The sequence below is a fragment of the Talpa occidentalis genome, unplaced genomic scaffold (assembly GCF_014898055.3).
Source record: "Talpa occidentalis isolate TD23 unplaced genomic scaffold, MPIMG_talOcc4v2.1 talOcc4.3, whole genome shotgun sequence".
NCBI lineage: Eukaryota > Metazoa > Chordata > Mammalia > Eulipotyphla > Talpidae > Talpa > Talpa occidentalis.
Window position 1 is genome coordinate 39,378,259 of NW_023603184.1, and position 23,838 is coordinate 39,402,096.

The window sequence follows — 23,838 nt, forward strand, 5'->3', positions numbered from 1 at the left end:
TTAGTTTTAAGTCAGTATTAATGAGAGAGATTTCCTGAAGGGAGTCATTTATTTTTTTTTTTTTCTTTTTTTAATTTTTTATATTTTATTTTATATAATTCTTACATCATTTTTCATTTTTGCACAATGTATGCATTTTCATTTTGGGTATATTCCCCATACAATTGCATCCCCCCTTATTTTGTTTTTTTTTTTGTTTTTGTTTTTTTTTTTAATAAATTTTATTGTTATATTCCCCATACAATTGCAGCCCCCCCATTCTGACCCCAATCCCTCCCCCCCCCCCCCCCCCCCCCCTAAAAGTGTCTCTGGTTCATAGTTTTTTGTTGATTTTGATTTTCACTTTCTTATAGTTATTCATTTTCCTGGTCCCTTATTTAAGTTTTCTAGATTCCTGCTATGAGTGAGACCATCCGGTATTTTTCTTTTTCTTTCTGGCTTATTTCGCTGAGCATGATCCCTTCCAGCGCCATCCATGTTGCTGCAAATTGCATGTGTTTATCTTTTTTGAATGCTGAATAATATTCCATGGTGTATATGTACCACATCTTCTTGATCCAGTCATCTATTTTTGGGCATTTGGGTTGTTTCCAAAGCTTAGCTATTGTAAACAGTGCTGCTATAAACATAGGGGTGCAGGTGTTCTTTGGAATTGATGTTTCTGTGTCCTTTGGGTAAATACCTAGGAGTGGAATTGCTGGATCATATGGAAGCTCTATGTTTAGTAGGTCCAGAAATCTCCATACAGCTTTCCACAGTGGTTGGACCAGTTTGCACTCCCACCAACAGTGCAGAAGAGTTCCTTTTTCTCCACACCCTCGCCAACATTTGTTGTTGCTAGTTTTTTTAATATGTGCCATTCTCACTGGTGTAAGATGGTATCTCATGGTAGTTTTGATTTGCATTTCCCTGATGACAAATGATGTTGAACATTTTTTCATATGCCTGTTGGCCATTTGCATTTCCTCTTCAGAGAAGTTTCTTTTAAGCTCTTCTGCCCATTTTTTGACTGGATTATTTTCTTTGTTGTTGTTGAGTCTCATCAGCTCTTTGCAGATTTTTGTGATCAGTCCTTTATCATTAGTGTTGGGTGCAAAAATGTTCTCCCAGTTGGTGGGGTTTCTCTTTGTTTTTGTTATTGTCTCTTTTGCTGTGCAAAAGCTCTTTAATTTGATGTAGTCCCAGCTGTTTATCTTTGCCTTCACTATCACTGCTTTGGGTGATGTGTCTGTAAAGATGTCTTTGATGTGCAAATCACGTAGTGTTTCGCCTATATTTCCTTCTATATATTTTATGGTTTCAGGTCTTATGTCTAGTTCTTTAATCCATTTTGAGTTGATTTTTGTGTATGGTGTGAGGTGGTGGTCAAGCTTCATTCTTTTGCATGTAGCGACCCAGTTTTCCCAGCACCATTTATTGAACAAACTTTCTTTGCTCCAATGCATATTCTTTGCTCCTTTGTCAAAGATTAGTTGACCATAAATCTGTGGGTTTATTTCTGGATTTTCTATTCGATTCCATTGGTCTGTATGTCTGTTCTTGTTCCAATACCATGCAGTTTTGATGATTATGGCTTTGTAGTATAGTTTGAAGTCTGGGAGTCTGATGCCTCCATTGAAGGGAGTCATTTAAAGCCAGTTAGGTAAAGTTGGTAAGTGCTTCCATGTGCCAGTCTACATCCTCTAGGGAGGGTAAGAATAAAAAGACAAAATGATCATACCAGTGGAGGGCTGATCTAACACAATGGTATAAGGGGAGAGGGAGAATGGCAGGAATTGACAGAGTGTTAACATTAGCGGTCCTATAGTCAAGTGAAATATAATATGCATTTCCCAATCATCCTGGTAGTAGCCAGGGCTGAAGGTTATGTCTACATAACCTTTGAGAGACATTTGGGGCAGGCCAGTCTCTTTGGCAAACCAAACAGATTTTAGGGTTATAATATTAGAGCAAACTTTATGGAGGAGTCAGCCCATCTTTAGAGTACTGTTTGACCAGGCAGAATGCAGGTGTCATATCTGCTCCCAGAAAAGGGTGATAACCCACCAGGAGAGCTCTGAAGTATGGAGTAGGGTATATGGCCACAAATCCAGCACATGGATTTACTGCCTGCACATAATGTTTAGCCCATCAGAGAAAAGTGTTAGGCCCTGGTTTTGTTGGATACAAAAATAGTGTCATAAGTAAGTATCAGTATCAGTGTTACAGACCTACCCTCCAAAAAATATGCAGAAAGAATTCACCAGAGAGTTTTGGGTGAACCAGACAAGGCTTTATTAGGGGCATGTGCATAAGCAAGAGGGAATGGGGACCAGTACCCAAGGTTGACCTGAATAGAAATAAAGATACACTTCATTTATTAAAGTCATCAAGATAGAGTATATGATTACAAATATTGGTGACTTATGGTTCTATAGATTGGTTCATTGGTAGAATGATGAAGTCATAATTCTGGTGGTTTCTGTTTATCATTAAAATAAGACAAGATCATAAATTTTCTAAGGGGGGATATACTTTAAGTTTTTACATGATGTTTTTTTTAAGCTAAAAAATAAGATTTATGGAAATGGGTATTGCTTCAGGTGGTGTTTCCAGTTCCCCCTGGGGCATAAGTCATTTTCTTTGGCCCTTACGTATACTTAGGGAGAAAACTGTGAGAAGACTAATTTGTGAAAATAGAGTCCAAGTGCCTCACCTCCAAACCAGAGCATGCATAGCCCACCAGGAACTAGCTCCTGCCTGCTTGTTGTAGTCTGTCCCACTCCCCCTTTGTTCTCTCCTGCTTCTCTTTGCACTTTGTCCTCTAAAATAATCATCCTGCTAACTGTTTCACATCATAGTGTTCTGTGCCTTCTGTCTATAATGCTCTGATCACCCTTTTTTATCCTCTGCTTAGCTTCTTATCTTCAGTCTTCAGTGTAGGCAGGATGTTTGGGAAGCTTTCTCCAGCCTCCTTATTCCAAATAAAGTGATTCCCTTGAACCTTGCCTCATTATGTTTGTGTTTCCTTTTCCCTACTGAATTATGTGCTTCCTGAGCACAAGCATAGTCTTATTTTGGTAAATATTTGCAGAACTGAAAAATAACTTCAATGTCTCGACTTAATTTGTACTATTTAACATATTGCCATAATAACTAAGTAGGAAGTAGTGGCAATCTCCATAGTAAGCTACACTGGTGACCCCAGCTTTTAGTAGGTCCCAGTGAGCCTGCAGAATTACTCATTTGACTTTAGTGATTTGATCAAATGGATGTTGAATAACCTTTCTCCCTTCTCACTTTTTAGTGTGAAGAGTGGCCAGATTCGAAACCTGGAGTCTGCCCGTGTCTCGATGGTTGGTCAAGTCAAACAGTAGGTCTCTTACTCTTTCGTCTTTGAACTGGTTATAGACCGAAACCGATGAGGAGAATTACAGATTGCTTTTTTGTCATATATCTGTAGTTTACCATCCTGGTAAATGACTTCGTTGTTTTAGATAATTTTTTATATATATATATTTATATATTAATATAATATATATTAGATAATTTGTATATTAAAATGGCATATATAATATGCCATATATAACATAATATAACATATATAATATATATATATACACACACACACACACACACACATATAAACATTTTTAATGAAGCGCCATTGTTTTACATACTCGTTAACTTTTTGACAGTATAGGATTTCTCCCCACAGGTGTGATCACAGTAGCTTTCCCACCACCAAACCACCCATAGTCTTCCACATTTCAGTCCATTATGTTTTCCCCCAGCCCTGTTCTCACTCCTCCTTCTTTTCCCCTCCTAGATGCCTCAGATCTATAGGTTAGCCTTCAAGGTTAGTTTTAAAATTTGTCTTTGTCTAAACATTTGTTTGGTTTTTCTGTATTCCACATACAGGTGTCTTATTTAGCTTAGCACAATTCCTTCCAGCTCCATCTATGTTGTCTCAAATGGCATGAGTTTATCTTGTTCTTACTGAGTACTGAAGGTAAGCATAGACTAGACTGGTAACAGAGGAAGTGATATGGTGATTTTTGGAATGTATTTGAAGTTAGAACAGACAGCACTGCCTTATGGATTGACTGGGGAGAGATGAAAAGAAGGGATTGGAGCTGGGGTATGACTTTGATTGTTGAGTAGTATCCCATTGTGTATATATACCATATCTTCTTGATCCACTCATCTGTTTTGGAGCGTTTAGGTTGCTTCCATATCTTGGCTATTATAAATAGTGCTATGATAAACATAGGAGTGCAGGTTTCCTTTTGAATTAGTGTTTTTGTGCTCTTTGGGTAGATAGATAGGGGTGGAATTGCTGGGTCGTATGGCAGATCCAGTTTTAGTCTTTTGAGGAACCTCTACACAGCTTTCCATAATATGGCTGGAGCAGTCTACATTCCCACCAACAGTGTAAAAGGGTTCTGGTTTTTTTGTTTGTTTTTTGTTTTTGGTATGGGCCATTCTCACCGGTATGAGGTGGTATCTCGTGATTTTGACTTTCATTTCCCAGATGATAAGTGATGATGAACATTTTTTTCATGTGCCTGTAGGCCATTTTCATGTCTTCTTTGGAGAAGTACCTGTTTAGCTTTTCTGCCTATCTTTTTGATTAAATTGTTTTCTTTTTGTTGAGTTGTATGAGCTCTTTGAAGATCTTTGATATTAGTCCCTTGTCAGTTGTATGTTGTTCAAATATTTTCTTCTGTTTCGTAGGATGTCTCTTCATTTTTGTTACTCCCTCTTTTGCTGTATAGAAGCATTTTAGTTTTATGTAGTCCCAATTTTTACATTCACATATGTTTTCCTTGCCTCTGGAGTTGAATCCATAAAGACAGTTCTGAAGTTTATGTCACAGAATGTTTTACCTATGTTTTCTTCTATGTATTTTATAGTTTTAGGTCTTATATACAAGTCTTTTATCCATTTTGAGTTATTTTTGTGTATGGGGTGAAATAGGAGTCTAGTTTCATTCTTTTGCATGTGGCAATTCAATTTTCCCAATACCATTTGTTGAAGAGGCTTCCCTTGTTCTAATGTATATTTTTTGTTCCTTTGTCATAGATTAGTTGTCCATAAATGTGTGGTTTTATTTCTAGGCTCTCAATTCTATTCTGTGGGTCTGTGTGTATGTTTTAATTAGAAGGCTTTGTAGTATAGTTTGAAGTCTGGAAGTGTAATACCACCATTTTGTCCCTTTTAAGTCAGGAGAGCTTTCATTGTTTGGGGTCTTTTGTGGCTCCATGTGAATTTCAGTAATATTTGTTCCATTTCTTTGAAAAATGCCTTTGAGATTTTTATTGAGATTGTATTTAATCTGTAAATTGCTTTGGATAGGATGGCCATTTTGACAATGTTGTTTCTTCCAATCCATGAACAGGGAATTTCTATATCTTTCTGTTTTCTTCTATTTCTTGTTTTTGAACAGTGTTGTATAAATTTCCTTGTACAGGTCCTTCACCTTTTTTGTTAGAGCTTTTATTATTGAAACTTGGTAGTATCATAGACACAGTATAGAGGCTCTGACTAAGATGAAACTGCCTGCTTTTCAATCCTAAATATTTTGAGACCTAAGCAGTAGTACAACATATTTTAGGAAGTTATACAACTTACAAACAGGTAGTTCAGTGATTTAAATTTCTTGCTTCAAGTGGTATTTTCTCATTATATGTAAACCTGTGTATGTAGATACACATAGATATCAGCTAGAACCTCCCTATCCTTCTTGATCTAGGTGAAATTCTCTTGAACCTCCCTATCCAAAATTGTAGAAATCCAAAGCACATGTTGTTTCTTTGTGGTACTACTTTGACCTAATTGTTGCCATAATAGAAATTTGGTAGACTCATTAAAATCCACTGTTGGCCACTCGTCAGTTTATCCCAGTCTCTTTATCTAGTTCGCTTTCCTCTTTTTCTCTTCACTCTTCCTTTCAAGAGCAAAATAACATTATTTTCTATTGTGCAGAGCTAACCTGGGTAGCATTAGCTGCAACCCAGCTTTTAGATTTTTGCCTTTGACACCCTCATATATGTATTTTTTGCAGTGAGTTTTAAAAGGAATACAGTACCATCTGTTTGTATAACAATAATTTTCAATCAAATTACATAATAAAGATAACATTTTTTCAAAGATTTATTAATTTATGCATACAGAGCTGGGGTACAGGCCAGAGGTGCGGGGGTGAGAGGATTCACCAGAGACAAAGTGGGAAGCAGAACAAGCAGATCTAATGAAATACACTGCTAAGGGGAGCAGCTGGTGAGTCTGGAGAGGTCTTTTGCGCCATGTGTGTAGCTCCCTGGCTGGGGATTGAACTCGTGCTTCAGTGGCTGTGGATTGCTTCATAGGTTGCGTCTTAACCCCTTGTGCCACCAGGGAGGTCCCAAAGATAACATTTTTTAGTGGAAAACAACAATAATTGGTTGGATCAGATTTAAAAGTGGGGGCCTTTTACTCTTTTTCTATTTGGTATTGTAAATAGTAGAGTAATAAGAGCTTTGGAGTTAATTGAACCTGGATTGGCTTACCAGTCTCATCCACTCATGCATTAGGTGATCCTGGGCAATTTCTTTAGCTCTTCATTGAATTGTTATGAGGTTATGTTAAATAATGCCAGTAACATTCTTGTTACCATATCTCAGGAAATGGTTACTCCTTCTCTGGGTCAGCATTGGTGTGAGAACTAGAAACCAACTTTTAAATACATTGGTCATGACCTTCCACAGCTTTGGTGTCTAATTTTGTACATTTTAAAGTGCACATCTTTCACATCCTCATCCTAGGAGCATTGTTAAGTTTAATTAACATTTGATTATTAAAAGACCATAAGTGTTATAATCTCTGAGATAATTTGTGTGTGGAAGTATGTGATAACCATTTTTTTAATCTAGGTGTGAAGGAATTACAAGTCCTGAAGGCTCAAAATCTATAGTGGAAGGAATCATAGAGGAAGAGGAAGAAGATGAAGAGGGAAGCGAGTCAGTGAACAAGAGGAAAAAGGAAGATGACATGGAGGTGGGTGATGGCTGGCATTCTTGAAAGGATGGAATGGGAATGGTTCCCTGTGGGCAAGGTGGGTGGGAAGAGGTGGCACCATTGTCCCTTTTGTCCACCATTAATCTGTTTTCCAAATAAAAATAACCTCTGTTTTGATGGGAGAAATTGATGTTCTCCATGAACTTCCCTTAGCTTTTTGTTCAGGGCTGTGTGCTTAGTAAATGTGAGTACTAGCTGTGAGCAATTGATTTGAGTATAGTAGTGGGAAGGGGTCCTTTTTTTCTTGGAAATGATCAGTGAGTGTTAGTAGCAGACTTTTTAGGGTGAATTATAAAGATCTCACTAATGGCAGGTAGTAGAGACAATGTACATCATGTATTTCTTTACATTTGAGATGCTAATTTTTGTAAGGAAGAAAATACATTTTTTAAAAACAGTATTTATAATTTAATGAGATCTTCTTGTCGTCTTTAAGGTCAGTGAATGATACTTTGTACCTCTTTGGAGTTTTCAAAACCATGATAAGATAATCTATTTGTCTTCCCAGCATTCTGTGAGATAAAGAGAGATGTTTTCTACTGTGTTAACAGTAGAGAAACTAAGACTCAGGGATGAAGAAACTTACCTAAAGCAGTAAAGTAATATTTCTAGATTTGAGACTCTAATACAAATTCTCAATTACTTTTTACCTTTTATGTGTTAAGGACTAGATTGGGTGCTTCTAGTCCCAATTTTATCATCTTTAGTTCTCATTTTAGTTCTGCACTGTAGACATCATGTTTTACAACCTAGGTTGCAATATTTACCTGTGATCACATATAAATATTGCTGGAAAACACACCCAAACTTTTAGCTCCAACTCACTTTTTTCTTTGTAGTTTTTAATAAGCCCAATTATATAGTTTTATAAATTCTAACAATTTTGTTGGAAGATAAAATGAGGCACATCAAGCAATAAGAAATGTAGTTAAAGCATCTACACTTGAGGAAAGACACAAAGAAACTTAAAAAAAAAAAAAAAAAAAGTCAAAACTTCTTGCAACTAGTAGAGAAGTAAGTCCTAGAGATCTAATGCACCGAAGAACTGGGGAGACTAGATCTTATAATTGTGTCTACATCTTAAATGTATAAAAATTATAATGTCAATTATATCTCAATAAAGAGAAGTAAATAAGATGATGAGGAAAATGTTAATAATGAAGTTTAACAAAACCTAGCCAAAAAAATATAACCACAGGGCCTCCCTGGTGGCGCAAGGGTTAAAGACAGCACTATCAAGCTATTGCCAGCCACTACAGCATGAGTTTGATCCTAGGCCAGCCAGGGAGCAACCCACATAGTGCAGCAGTCCTCTCCTGCCTTGCCCGCTGCTCCCCTTAGCATTTTAGTAGATCTGCCTGTTCTGTTCCCCACTTTCTCTAGTGAATCCTCACCGACCCCACCTCCCCCCGCACCTCTGGCTTACCCGCAGTTCTTGTATGAATAAATAAATAAATATTAAAAAAAAAATAATCACAGCTTTTAAAGCATTGGTAGCCAGGAGCCACTTTAAGTCCATTAGCCCTAAGGGGCATTCTGTTACAGCACAATGTAAAAAGTGGTGTTTGAAATGATGAGACAAATAAGAAATCAGTTGCATCCATTCAGCTCTGTAAAAGATGACAAGATTTATATTTGGGGAGAGGGGGCTAGAATCTGATGCAAAATACAGAAAGGAAAGAGAAAACATTTAAATTTTGGTCCTTAAAGGATTGAAGTTCAGATATGCAGAAGATATTTATTTACACATAAATCTCTCTTTTTAAATTGCTTTATTGAAAGATAATTTACCCAAAGTATACACAATATAGTCACAGAATTGTGCAACTGTTATAATAGTCTAACTGTAGAATATTTTCATCACTTTTAAATGAAAACTTGCGGTCACTTCCTGTTCTCTCCAACCCTAGGCAATTACAAATCTACTTTCTGTCTATAGATTTGCCTAATCAGAACAATTAATATAAGTGGAGTCTTAAAATATGGGTCTTTTGTTACTGGTTTATTACTTAATGATGGAGCTGGGATTTACGTTCAGTCAGGTTTGACTGACTGACATAAAACCTTGTGGTTTTTTTTTGGTTTTTGGTTTTTATTTATTTATTTATTTATAAAAGCACTGGGGTACAGTCAGAAGCGCGGGAGGGTGAGAGAATTCACCAGAGCCAGAGCGGGGAGCAGAGCAGGCAGAAGGACCAAAGTACACTGCTGAGGGGAGCAGCGGGCGGCAGGAGAGGTCTGCGCTCCATGTGGGACCCTCCTCTGGTGTCCGGGGAGCAGCCGGGGATCGAACCAGCGCTGCAGAGGCTGCAGGCAGCTTTGCAACCCAGCGCTCAACCACTGCACCACCGGGGAGGCCCAAAACCTTGTTTTTTTAGTAAAAATTTTTTTTATTGAGAGAACAGTGGTTTACAATGCTGTGTATGATTCATACCTCTTCTGATTTATGTTATCATACCACTGCCAACACCAAAGCACCCATAACCCTCCACCATTGTTCACTGGGCCCCTTGCACATTTTGTTCCCTACCTTACTGCAGTCAGATTTTTAGGGTTTGTTTTGATTTGGTTTTGTCTGTTTCTTTGTTTTGTTTCTTTATATTCCACATCAGTGATATTGTCTGGTATTTGTCTTTCTCCTTCTCATTTATGTCACTTAGTATAATCCCCTTGAGTTGTATCCGTTTGTCACAATGGCAACAATTAATCTTTATTTTTATAGCTGAGTAGTATTCCATGGTGTAAATATATCTTCTTAATCCATTCATCTGTCCTTGGGCACTTAGGTTTTTTCCTTAACTTCACTGTGGTAAATAGTGCTGCAATGACACAAGAATGCATATGTCGGGCCTCCCTGGTGGTGCAAGGAGTTAAGCACAGCACTGTGAAGCTATCCTTAGCCACTGCAGCACGAGTTCGATCCCTGGCCGGCCAGGGAGCTACCCACATGGCAAGGCAGACCTCTTCCTATTTTACCTGCTGCTCCCCTCAGCAGTGTATTTCAGTCAGTCTGCCTGTTCTGTTTCCCACTCTGTCACTAGTGAATCCTCTCACACACATCCCACTCCATACCTCTGGCCTATACCCCAGTTCTTGTATGCATAAATAAATAATTTTTTTTTAAAGAATGCATATATCCCTTCACATTAGTGTTTTGAATTCTTTGGGAAGATACCTAGAAGTGGAATTCCTGGATCATCTGGTAGATCTATTTTTAATATTTTAAGGAAACTCTGTATTTAAAACCTGTGTTTAAATACTTTTCAAGTGAGGCTTCGGGAAATAATGGAAGGCCTGTGATAGATGTTATTGTGTGAAAAACTGTGTCCTGCCTAGGTGAACATTGAGGAAAATGGGTAACCAGCATTCTACTTCTATCCAACAACTAGATCTCACTGCATCTATCTGTTTTATTACCATTTGTCAGCAGAAGACATCTAAACTAAACTACTTTTATTATCCAACTCTTTAGCAAAAGGATTTATTTTCAATACCCTAAATACAAGAAAAACTTTAACTCTATCCAGAGTTTTTCTTTTTATAATTTATAGGACTTGAGATGAACTCCTTTTTTAAAAATTACTTTTATAATGCTATCCTTGGAGCATCATCTGTATATGAAGTTCAGTATGGATATACTGAATGGAGGGGATTATAAGTATGCTATCTCTGATTGTGGAACTGATCTCTTAGAAATGATTATAAATAGAAAGTTTTGCGGATAATGGGACAGGCTTAGGTTCCAAGTTGAAATAACAATTAGTGTTCACTTTAAAGTAACATATGACTTGTTTAGTGAGAACTGGAAGACCCAAGTTTCCTTACTCCCCATTCAGTGATCTTTTTCTTAATAGTAATAGTGGTAAAAAGCATATAACATAAAATTTATCCTCTTAACTATTTCTAAGTTCAGTATTGTTAAGTATATTAATATCTTGTGAAACAGATCTCCAGAACTTTTTTATCTTGCAGATCTGTATACCCATTAAACAATAACTCCCTTTCCCCTTACTCCCTGCAGCTTCTTATAACCACCATTTTACTTTACATTACTGTGAATTTCATTGTTAGATTCCTCATATAAATGGAAATTACAGTTTTTATCTTTTTGTGATTCACTTACTTCACTTAGCATAATATCTTAAAGTTTCACCCCTGTTGTAGCATATGACAGGATTCTTTTTTAAGGTTAAACAATACTCACTGAACATTTAGATTGCTTCCACCTCTTGATTATTGTGAATAGTGAATCAGTGATAGCTCTTCAACACCGTCTTCTGACTTCTTTTATCTTAATATCAAGAAGTAAGATTGCTGGATCATAAAGTAGTTCTCTTTTTAACATTTAAATAACTTTTCCATAGCAGTTGTACCATTTTATAACTCCATCAACAGTATACAGGGTTCCAGTTTCTCTACATCCTATCTAATGTGTTATTTTGTCCTTTTTTTGATAGTAGCTATCTTAATGGGTGTGGAGTGATATCTTATTGTGGTTTCGATTTGTCTTTTTTTTTTAAGATTTATTTTTTATTTTTGTGCATACAAGAGCTGGGGTGCAGGCCAGAGGTGCCGGGGTGGGGATGTGGTGAGGGGGTGAGAGGATTCACCAGAGACAGAGTGGGGAACAGAACAGGTAAATTGACTGAAATACACTGCTGAGAGGAGTAGCAGGTGAGTCAGGAGAGGTCTGCTGTCCCATGTGGGTTGCTCCCTGGCTGGGGATCGAACTTGTGCTTGCAGTGGTTGCGGTTAGCTTCATAGGTTGTATATTTTTTTTTAAATAAATTTTATTTTTATATTCCCCATACAATTGCAATCCCCTTATTTTGACCCCAATCCCTCCCCTCCCCACCCCCCACCCCCATAGAGTGTCTCTTGTTCATAGTTGTTTGTTGATTTTGATATTTTCTTTCTTATAGTTATTCTTTTTCCTGGTCCCTTATTTAAGTTTTCTAGATTTCTGCTATGAGTGAGACCATCCGGTATTTTTCTTTTTCTTTCTGGCTTATTTCGCTGAGCATGATCCCTTCTAGCGTCATCCATGTTGCTGCAAATTGCATGTGTTTATCTTTTTTGAATGCTGAGTAATATTCCATGGTGTACCATGGACCACATTTTCTTGATCCAGTCATCTGTTTTTGGGCATTTGAGTTGTTTCCAAAGCTTAGCTATTGTAAACAGTGCTGCTATAAACATAGGGGTGCAGGTGTTCTTTGGAATTGATGTTTCTGTGTCCTTTGGGTATATACCTAGGAGTGAAATTGCTGGATCATATTGAAGCTCTATGTCTAGTAGGTCCAGAAATCTCCACACAGCTCTCCATAGTGGTTGGACCAGTTTGCACTCCCACCAACAGTGCAGAAGAGTTCCTTTTTCTCCACACCCTCGCCAACATTTGTTGTTGCTAGTTTTTTTAATATGTGCCATTCTCACTGGTGTAAGATGGTATCTCATGGTAGTTTTGATTTGCATTTCCCTGATGGCAAGTGATGTTGAACATTTTTTCATATGCCTGTTGGCCATTTGCATTTCCTCTTCAGAGAAGTTTCTTTTTAGCTCTTCTGCCCATTTTTTGGCTGGATTATTTTCTTTGTTTGTGCTGAGTCTCATCAGCTCTTTGCATATTTTTGTGATCAGTCCTTTATCATTAGTGTTGTGTGCAAAAATGTTCTCCCAGTCGGTGGGGTTTCTCTTTGTTTTTGTTATTGTCTCTTTTGCTGTGCAGAAGCTCTTTCATTTGATGTAGTCCCAGCTGTTTATCTTTGCCTTCACTATCACTTCTTTGGGTGATGTGTCTGTAAAGATGTCTTTGATGTGCATATCACGTAGTGTTTCGCCTATATTTCCTTCTATTTATTTTATGGTTTCAGGTCTTATGTCTAGTTCTTTAATCCATTTTGAGTTGATTTTTGTGTATGGTGTGAGGTGGTGGTCAAGCTTCATTCTTTTGCATGTAGCGACCCAGTTTTCCCAGCACCATTTGTTGAACAAACTTTCTTTGCTCCAATGCATAGTCTTTGCTCCTTTGTCAAAGATTAGTTGACCATAAATCTGTGGGTTTATTTCTGGATTTTCTATTTGATTCCATTGGTCTGTGTGTCTGTTCTGGTTCCAATACATAGGTTGTATCTTAACACCTAGCGCCTCTAGGGAGACCCCGATTTGTCTTTTTTAATGATTAGTGATGTTAAGCATCTTTTAATGCTTGTACTTATTGGCCATTTGTGTGTCATCTTTGCTCAAGTCCTTTGCCCATTTTTTAATTAGGTTATTTGATTTTTTGTTGTTGGGCTGTAGGAATTCCTTATAGATTCCAGATATTAACCCCTTATCAGATGTATCATATGCAAATATTTTTCTCCCTTTTTATAGGATGCCTTTTCACTCTGTTGATTGTGCTCTTTGATGCAAAATGCTTTTAAGTTTTTAAGTTTTAAAATTTGTCTGTTTTTGCTTTCAATGACTCTGTTTTTAGTATCACATCCAAGAGATCATTGCCAAGTCCAATGTCATAAGGAGCTTCATGAAGTTTTCCCCTATATTTTCATCTAGAAGTTTAATAGTTTTAGGTGTTAAATTTAGGTCTTTAATCCAGTTTTGGAATATGGTCCAACTTCAGACTTTTACAGATAGTTACCCAGTTTTCCAGACACCATTTGTTGAAAAAGACTACCCTTTCCCCATTGAGTAGTCCAGGCACCCTTGTCAAAGACCATTTGACCATATATGTGAGGGTTTCTTTCTGAGCTCTCTAATTTATTCCATTGGTTTGTTTTTCTGTCTTTGCCAGTACTGTGCTGTTTTGATTACTGTGGCTTTGTAATGTATTTAAATCAGAAAATATAAACCCTCTAATTTGCCCCCCCCCCCCCACCCCGAGTGGCTCAGCGGGTTGAGCACAGCGCTGTGAAGCTGTCTGCAGCCTCTGCAGTGCTGCTTCAATTCCCGGTCGTCCAGGGAGCCACCCACATGGTGCAGCAGACCTCTCCTGTCCCACCCGTTGCTCCCCTCAGCAGTATTTTTGGTCCATCTGCCTGTTCTGCTCCCCACTCTGTCTGTTGAATCTCTCACCCTCCCACACATCTGGCCTGTACCCCGTTCTTGTATAAATAAATAAATCTTTAAAAATAAAACCCTCTGATTCTTTCCCCCAAAATTGTTTTCACTATTCAGGGTTCCTTGATATTTCATATAAAATTTAGGATGACAATTTTTTATTTTTGCAAAAAAAACTTTATGGAGTTTTAATTGGCATTGCATTGAATCTGCTGATCATTTTGAGTGGAATGAACATCTTAGCCATCAGTGATTTTTAGCACTATATGTTGCTATCTTGTGTTCACTTATAGATTTTCATATCGAAGATGAATATTATAGTAGCCTAATTATGTATCTCAGTTATAATATTTAATATAAATATGATGTGGAAAAGTACAGAGAATCACTTATTTGTTCAGCTTGTATTTGCTGAGTGCATAATCTATGCCCATCTACTTTGTAACTATTGATATTTAACAGATGTTGATATTTTGTTGTATTTTCTTCTCAAATTATGTTTGCAGAAAGGTTATATCATCATAAATCAAAATACAAGGAAAAATGCTGTACCAATAAATCAACCTATTTTTTGTTTTCACTTGCAGTTCTTTCCCAAAGTATATCACGTTTTTCCAGTAGTGCTCCCAACTGAAATCACAGTATACTCTGCTTCTTTCATTTAATATTGTATCATAAGCATTTTTTTAGATAGCAATGTGTTTTTTGGTAATTATTCTTTGGATGGTGTGTCCTTTTTGCCAGATAGATGTAAAAGAAGCTCAATTTTGGCTGCACCATTTATTAGCTTTATAACCTTAAAAAAGTTTCCTGAGTTCACTGAACCTAATAGAAGTAAAAAGTAAAATTATAATTATTTGAAAATGCATATTGCAACAATAACATATATCATAACACTGTTATAAGGATTAAATGTGAATTAAAATGTCTGGGACAGAGTAGGCCCTTAATAAGTGTGAGTTTCCTTCCCTTTGCTTTTCCCAGGAACATAGTTCTTACTCTATTCCTCCAGGGATTGCCCTCAGAAACTCAGAACTTGCTCTTATTCTTTCAGACCAAGAAAGACCATCCATACACTTGGAGAAACTGGCAAAAACAGAAAAATACTGGGATGGCTGGTTCCGAGGCTTATCCAATCTCTTTCTTAGTTGTCCTATTCCTAAATTGCTGCTCTTGGCTGGTAAGTGTGTGTGTGTCTGTGTTAGCCTGGGCCACCATAACAAAATACCATGAACTGGGTGGCTTAAACAAATTTAATTCCTCACAGTTCTGGAGGCTGGAAGTATGAGATCAGGGTATAAGTATGGTTAAGTTCTGTTGAGAACTTTCCTACTAGCTTGCAGAGATATTGTTTCCTCTCATACAGCACTATGTCCTTATGTGGTGTAGAGAGCACAAGAATGAGCTCTGTGTTTCTTCTTCTAAGGACACAAACCTGTCATGTGGCCTCATTTAACCTTAATTCCTCATTTAACCTTAATTGCTTCTATATATATCTCAAAATATGGTCACACTGTGGATTAGCACCTCAAATAGGAGTTTGGGAGCGACACAGTTCCATAGGTGTTTTGTCATAAAACTACTCACCAAATGACATCAAAAGTGAAGTTCTGTCCTTACTCATCTGTGCCCCATCTCCCCTTGTATACCAAGTCCCTAAACCTAACTGAGCACAATCATCCACTTGGGGTAGCTTAATTCTACACTTGATCTTAGCCAAAAGGCCAAGAAGCGATGGGGGGTTGGGGGGGTAGCTTATTTCTCACCTGCCTCTGCCTGCTCAAGCCCAAGTCCTCCTAGTGTAGTGTAAGGATATTCTAAGTATAATGAAAATCAAAAAGTTAAAACCCAATAAACCAGTACAGTAAAATACAGAAATCAGTTTAACTGAGCAAAGAGATTGCGGGGGAACTTCAGCCTTGAAAGCTTCATGTGGTGAGAATATACCCTCAGGGAGTTAGAATAGGCTTTAACATGAATTGGGAATGTCATCGTGTTTCCAACTTCATAACAATTTACTTCATACCTAAATAGCAAAACCTCTTTATATGGCCTTTTCTACTAACTTTTGGGTTCTCTTGTTTTGTTCTAGGTGTTGATAGATTGGATAAAGATCTGACTATTGGTCAAATGCAAGGTAAGTCATCAAGAAATAATGTCCTTGTATCCTTCTCTATAGACAGAGAAAGGGGTAGAGTCCTGGAAATGAATATCCTGATCCGATGATGTGCAGTGGAGAAAACAGGAGCTTTAGAATCAGACCCATCTTTGACATCCACCTCTACTTCTGACCAGTGTGTGATTACGGCAGATACTTCCCTTTTCTGAGTTTCAGTTTCCTTCACCCCCATTTTCAAATGGAAATTATAATACCTTCTATGTCTCAAAGTTGTAAGAACTCAAATGAGACAATATCTTTGAAAAGGGCATTTATAAACTGTAGGCTAGGCATATATCATAACATGAAAGGAGACATTCTAAAACTGATCAAAATTTTCATTATTATTAGAATTTTTAGGAAAGGAGTCAAAGATAACCCCAATATAAAAAGCTGTACATTCCATTTAGATGAGAGTGTGGTGAGGTAGTTTTAGGGCTCTGAGGGTGGGAGCATTGAGTTTGAAGAGGAAGTTTAAGGGCTCTGAGGGTGGGAGCACTAAGTTTGAGATAGCTATGTCCTACTAGTTTTTTGACCCTGGGCAAGTTACTTGACCTCTCTTAGCTTTTCTTTTCACAGCGTTAAAGTGAGAATGTCAGTCTCACAAGGATTATAAGGTATAATGAGTAGGAAAGTGACCTGTTGAGCTCAGGCACAAGTGTGTTGCTTAGATAACAGTGGAGGCTCTTGTTTTAGTATTGATGAAAGGCTTAGTGAAGGCAAAGTCGATGGACACAGTAGTTAATATATGAGAATTCTCCCTGATTCCTTCTACCCACTCTTCCAGAGCTGAATGAAAATGCATCCCTAGTATTCAGAACCTGCTCTAATAGAAACACCAATAGGGGTAAAGTTACAAGTCTTGGATCTGGTCACTCAGCTAATCATTCATTAACCTATGACTTGCTAAGAACTTATTCAGTCTCTAGCCCTGTGCTGGACCCTATTAGGGATATTGTGCAAATGGTGTTACCAGCCCTGTTCTAAGGAGAGCACCAGTGATATGTAACACACACTCCTGGCAGGCAAGCACCAGTGGTATATACTACATAAGCTTGCAAACGAGGACACAAACTGCTTTGTATTTGGATCCAAATGCATTAACAGTAGTACATTAGGAGAAGGAAGGGAGAGGGGACTAGGCTAGAACATCACGGTGTAGCTTACTGCAAGTGCAGGGGTATTAATATATTAATACGCAGAATGTTATACTGAATGAAGTGGTCTTAGTTCCTTTACTAATGAAACAATCTAGAGAAATCACTAATCATGGCCTCAGTTTCATCATCTCGGAAAAGGATTTCAGTATTTATGCTGCTTAAATTTATACAGTAAGATGTGAGAATCAACTTAGAAACTATGGATAGGAGAGTGTTTTGAAAACTTTTTAAAGCACTGTATAACTGGAGTGAGAATCATAGATGGAATGACCAGAGGACTTTTAGCACTTATTCCCTTCCTGTAAATGGAGAAACCAAGACACTGTGAGTTTGCTCTCTCTACACTTGCAGGAATTCTGGTCCCCTATCGTTTATTCTGCTTAGGGACTTGGTTTTACCAGTCATTTCCGTTCACTCTTAATAGCTGTTGGATTAGTTGTGAGCTTACAGTGTTCTGTGAGACAGTGTAAGAAGTGTTTAGTATGATTGTTAAGCACTCAGAAGGTAATTTATTATTGTAGTAATAAATTTCAAATCCTTAACATAGCTTACCAAATCCTTCTGGTATGGTCCCTGCTTACCTCTGTAGCCTCATTGTTTATTTTATTTTATTTTTTTATTTTATTTTATTTTATGATTTATTTATTTATTTATACATGCACTGGGTACAGTCAGAAGCACAGGAGGGTGAGAGAATTCACCAGAGCCAGAGCGGGGAACAAAACAGGCAAACCGACGAAATATGCTGCTGAGGGGAGCAGCAGGCGTGGCAGGAGAGGTCTGTGTGCCATGTGGGACCCTCACCGGCGGCTGTGGATCGAACTGGTGCTGCAGAGGCTCAGGCAGCTTGGCAGTCCAGCGTTCAACTGCTGCGCCACCAGCGGAGGCCCCTGTAGCCTCATTGTTAATCACTCTCACAAGTGCCATGCCAAATTTCATATTTCAGGACCAAATACAAATTTCATCTCCCTTTCTTTGTGTAGGCTGTTTTTTTTTCTATTCAGGAAAGCCTTGCTTGGTCCCTATTAGATGGTGAATTCGCCTTTCCTATGCTCTTCTCATATGTTCAGTCTTAACATCAAACTCTACATACTGTATTAATATGTTGAGTTTTGTGTTTTGCTTCTTCATTAGATTATAAATCTCCTTTGTTTATTCCTTTGTATCTGGCCCAAAGTACACACATATGAAATACTATTGTAGAAGAAAAAATTATTTGCCCAAAGTTATAATTAGTATTACCATCCTCCTCAAAAGCTTAATAATTGGGTTGCGGATTCAGTGGGGCGAGGAAAGGGGTATGGGGAGGTTTTCCTAGGGTGACCTGTGAAGCTGTAGAGTTGGTAAGAAGAGGACTGTTTAGTCCCTGAGGTTGCCTGAGTTTTTTTCCTCTCCAGGCAAGTTCCAGATGCAAGTCCTACCCCAGTGTGGTCATGCAGTTCATGAAGATGCCCCAGACAAGGTGAGTGTGGTGCTTGATGACTGAAAAGGAAAACTGTGAGGGTAACTTGGGATCTCACAGAAGCTAGAGCAAGCCTCTGAGTTAGCCTGCATTACCTGCAACAGCAGCTGTCAGCCTCCGCAGTGCCTGTGGGACTCCAGCTCCCCAAACCTCTCCCTGGCAGCTGCCTATGGTCTTTTTTTTTTTTTTTAAAGATTTATTTATTCATGCACACAAGAACCGGGGTAGAGGCCAGATGCGCGGGAGGGTGAGAGGATCACCAGAGACAGAGCGGGGAACAGAACAGGCAGACTGACGAAATACACTGCTGAGGGGAGCAGTGGGAGAGACAGGAGAGGTCTGCTTCACCATGTGGGATTCTCGCCAGCCGGCCAGGATCGAACCTGCGCTGCAGAGGCTGCGGACAGCTTCACAGTGCTGCGCTCAACCGCCTGCGCCACCAGGGAGGCCCAGCTGCCTTGACTGTTGTGTATATAATAAGGAATTATTGGCACCCTACTATTTAGACGAGATCGGGCGCGTTCATGGTGGTATGGCCGTAGACGGCACCCTACTATTTAATTCTTAGGCCCTATGGTTACAAATTTAAGCTTTACTTCTCCATTTCCCCAAAAGTCACATGAAATAAGGGGTAGAAACTACTCCCTAAACTACAGCCACGGTTAGGAATTAATATGGGTTCCTCCTCCAGAAGGGGGTTGCCTTGTAACTCTAAGGGGATAAATGAGCCCTTCACATCATCCCTTTTGGATTCTTTGGAGACATCCTTGCCAGGGATGCCCTACGAGGATACAGTCCTTTTAATTTCAAACTTCCCAAACCTATGGGACTCATGAGTCCCCTAGGGTAGTAAATCTTCCAGCAGAAGCCAACAGGTCCTCTGGGTCTGAAATTCATTGCTAATCCTCATGTGGCCTGGAATTTCTCTCCCTTCTCCAGGTAGCTGAAGCTGTTGCCACTTTCCTGATCCGGCATAGGTTTGCAGAACCCATTGGTGGATTCCAGTGGTAAGGAAATATAAAGGTTTAAGGAGCCCAGTAGTGTAGGCTGATTCCAGCAAAAAAGATACTCGCTTTTGGTTTTTGTGTTTTGTTATAAATAAGGCTATAAATATCTCCACCTTATCCCTGCCTGGTTTGGGTCACCATACCTTTCTTTCTGCTTCCTCCTCAACACAGAGCCCAGTATGTGTGTTGCCAGACAAGTCATGGTTGTTTCTGTGTGCTCTGCTTCAGTAAGTTGTTGCTGAACTGAGAGAGAAGCATGCCTAGTACCCCTCCCCTCACTGTGATGTGCACTTCTTTTGGAGGTGTCTCTTCTGTGAGGAGGCCAGAATGGAAATTAAGTCTTTTTCCAGGCTCTTTCAAGAAATTTTGTAAGTCTTCTCCTGCCCTACCACTGTATAGAGATCCAGAGCAGGTTTTCAGCCTCAGCACTGTTGACGTTTGGAGGCAGTAATCCTTGGTGGTAGGGAACTGTCCCATGCATTGTAGGGTATTTCACCCCTGGCCTCTGCACACTAGAAGCCAGTAGCAAACCCTGCCCCTGACACACTGGTAACGAGCACAAATGTCTCTAGATTTTACTAAATGTCTCAACGGAGGCAAAAATCACTCCCCAGCTGAGAACCACTGGTCTAGAGAAAACAGAGGGTTTCTCATTCTAGGATACTCTACATCTGATTAGAGAGACACAGTTGAGCTCTCTGTTGAGGAGGAGGAGGAGGAAGAGAGGCTTGGTGACCCGGACCGCACATCCTCAGGGATGTCATAGTCTGTCCTGCAGAAGGCCCCGATCCTCAAGGGAAACCACAAACCTGATGAGGAGTCAGACCTGATGTTTGTTAAGTACCTTAACCTGATTTTGGTGAGGGCCCAAGGGAACTCATTCCCCACTCTCAGGAAGTTTCAAGAAGAAATATTGAAAAAGTTATGGCTTCTACTCTAGAGAACTCTGAATTTCAGGTCCTGAGAGCTGAGGATGATGGGGAAGGGTAGGCATTGGAAATGAAGACAGTAGCCTAGTACAGTAAGCACCCAGGTGACATCCTTATGTCAAACCACTCCTCAAGTGACTATTGGTGGATCCCAGGAATCAAAAATAAAGTAGTGATTTACTGGGGCTCCTGAGCCATTTGGAGCCTTGGTCAAATCAACAGTACACTGTGACTACGTCCTGCCCTGGATGAGACTATGGAGAGGTGGACAGATCTCTAGATCCTTGGTGGCCAGTTAAGGAGGGCTTCCTAGCAGGAAGAAAGCTAGTGATGGTCACGTTTGTTTTCTTTTTCTTCATAGTGTATTTCCTGGCTGTTAGTGACCAGCTGTGCTCCCCTCCCTTACCATGAGCTCTGTTATAAATACATTGCACCAGAGGCCACTGTGATGCCGCTGTCTTCTCACCATCCTGCCCGGCCATGTGACACTGGCTCCCTACAGATGGACATCCCCAGATGTACAAACCTGTTCATGTATTCCTGCCAAAAGCATTGTTTTCCAGGGTCCTTGACCAACATCTGCCTCCCCAGTCCGAGGTTCCCTAGCTCCTACCCCTTCCCTGTACAGGGGTAGCCCCTGCCTGTTCTCCCTGCCTTGCCTACGGTGAAGCCTCCATCAGATCCACCACCCTGGGTCCCTATTCCTAGCATTGGGCAATGCACCTGGGTCAAATGTCTCCCCAGGCTCAGGGACCTCCACTCTTTAGATTGTTCTTGGCATGGTCCTGCCCTACCTCACAGGATGGACCATGGACAGGGTGGTCCTTATTTTTCCCTTTCAGACAAAAAGCCAGTCAGGTATGTTTTTATCAGTCTTACTCTTCCAGGCTTGGAAGACCCAGAGAGACCAGGTTCCATCCCACCCTTAGATACAGGGAGAGATGATGGATAGCGTCACAAGAAACCAGCCTGAAAATCAGGTCCAGCCAGTCCAAGCACATGGCCTCCCATCTGAGGAGAGCCCACTGTCCCACTCCCACATGTCTGGGCACCTGCCCTGGGCTGAGGCCAGGCTGCTCCAAGGGTCCCTTAAGCCCTCACCTGCCACAGTGCAACCCAGGTTAAATACAGCCCATGCACAAAGCCATAGGCCAAAAAAAAAAAAAAGCCTGTGGAGTTGATTTTAAGAATCAGATTTAACCATTTTCATAATCAATCTCTGGAGATGTGCAGAGTGCCCGCTTGCCTCTTCTAGACCCACAGCTTATCTTTGCTGTTTGTGGTTTCCATATCACTCTTCATAGAACAACCCAGCATCCTTTATCTTTGTCCTCTTCCAGCTGCTTCATCACAGCACTGCAGCCTCCCCCTGCTGCCCAGGCACGCCATTTCCAAGGGCAGAGGGGGCAGTCCCCTGAAGCCCATCTTTTCTGTGACTCTTAGGTGATGCGTAGGCCCCTCCACCTTCCACTAAACGACTTCCTATCCCTGTCCTGCTGCACGGTCTGGAATCTGGGACCTTCTTGTTTCTTTGTTATTTATGACCTTGTTTAAAGAAAAATAAATATCTCCCAACCTTTATTTGGTCTTTCTCTATGGAGTTGTCCTTATTTCTGCGAATGGGGGCAGGGGACTGTTCTCTCGTTTAGACCCCGGAGAGCTGCAGAATGCCCAGTGGGATCAACAGAGCTAGCTTCCACGCCAGTGGGGACCTGGATTCCAGTCCCATCTGTAACAGTTATTTACAGAACTTTACACACTTGAGTCCATCTACCTCTTCACATTACCAGATGACTGAAAGTCACTCATACTGACCATTTCTAGAACAGAACTCACCCTCATCCTGAAACTTGTTCTTCCTCGCATGTTTCCTCGCTTAGCTGTGGTAGGTATCACCATTTCTCGAGCTGTCCAATCAGGACACCCAAGGTCTCCCTGAATGGCTTTCTCTCTCTTACATCTTTAATATTGTGATTTTTTTAATGGTGTTTTTTATTGAAGTAATGGTTTATAATGCTATATATGATTTAGTGTTACAGGTTAAGATCTCTTACAGTACAGTTATTTATAATCTGATTTTATAATCTGATTTATAATCAGAATTTTATATTTCTTATAAAATTCTTAGATACTTAGTGTTCATCCACGGTTCCTGGCTCACAGGTCCCCAAATAATTGGAATTTTCTAAGTGTTGAGAGTAATAAAAACTGCCTTTCGTTATGTTAATGAGGGTGGCTTTATTTTTATGGAGGTAACATTGGTTTACAACACTGTATGTGTTTTAGGGGTATGATACGTGTCCTGTGACACACACACTCCAGAGTCCCACTAACCCTCCACCATAGTCCATTAGGAATAAGGTGACTTTCAGAACCCACCTGAGGATGGGAGCCAGTTGTCAGAGAACCAGTCTTGTGATTAGAGAGTTGGAACTTCTACTTCAACCCCCAGACTTGTGAGGAAGGGCTTGGAGAGCCTTCATATTGGGGAACAGGAAGCTTTCCCCATTCCTTGCCCTATACATCATTTCCAGCTGGCTGTTTCTGAATAACACCCTTGGTAATAAATGGGTTTTCTAGTTCTGTGAACCACTGTAGCAAATTCATTGAATCTGAGGAGGGGGTAGTAAGAACCTCTGATTTGCAGTAGGTTGGTCAGAAGCAAGGTAACAGCTTTGGCTTGCAACTGGCATCCAAAGTAGAGGGTGGTCTTGGGAGAATAGAGTCTGATGCCATCTCTAGGTAGTGTCAGAATTGAGTTGACGTTTTGGGCACCTTGGTCGTGTTTGAGAACTTGTAGCTGTGGGGAAGCCTCCACACACTCATGTTGGAATTGGGTCCAGGAACTCTTTCTCCCTCATCTCCAGTCTGCCACCAAACTGCCCATCCTCTTTCCACGTCTCCACCCCACAGCTTCTGCCCCATCTCCGGCCTCATCTCTTAGCTAGATCACCTCGTCCCCTTGTTGGTTCTTTGCCCCAACCCCTTCCTCCCTTGATCATCATCTATGTACAGTCGAGTCCTC

General features: G+C 39.9%; 1 protein-coding gene across 1 annotated transcript in view; it reads left to right on the forward strand.

Annotated features, from left to right (window-relative positions):
- Positions 1 to 22,394, forward strand: part of PPME1 (protein phosphatase methylesterase 1) — a 62,565-nt gene extending 40,171 nt beyond the window's left edge. The window contains 8 exon segments of the mRNA XM_037522956.2: positions 3,287 to 3,352; positions 6,894 to 7,017; positions 15,152 to 15,179; positions 15,182 to 15,277; positions 16,190 to 16,234; positions 18,813 to 18,877; positions 19,817 to 19,884; positions 21,175 to 22,394. Coding sequence (XP_037378853.1) covers positions 3,287 to 3,352; positions 6,894 to 7,017; positions 15,152 to 15,179; positions 15,182 to 15,277; positions 16,190 to 16,234; positions 18,813 to 18,877; positions 19,817 to 19,884; positions 21,175 to 21,193 — 511 coding nt within the window. The 3' untranslated portion in view covers positions 21,194 to 22,394.
- Positions 22,395 to 23,838: the final 1,444 nt, after the last annotated feature.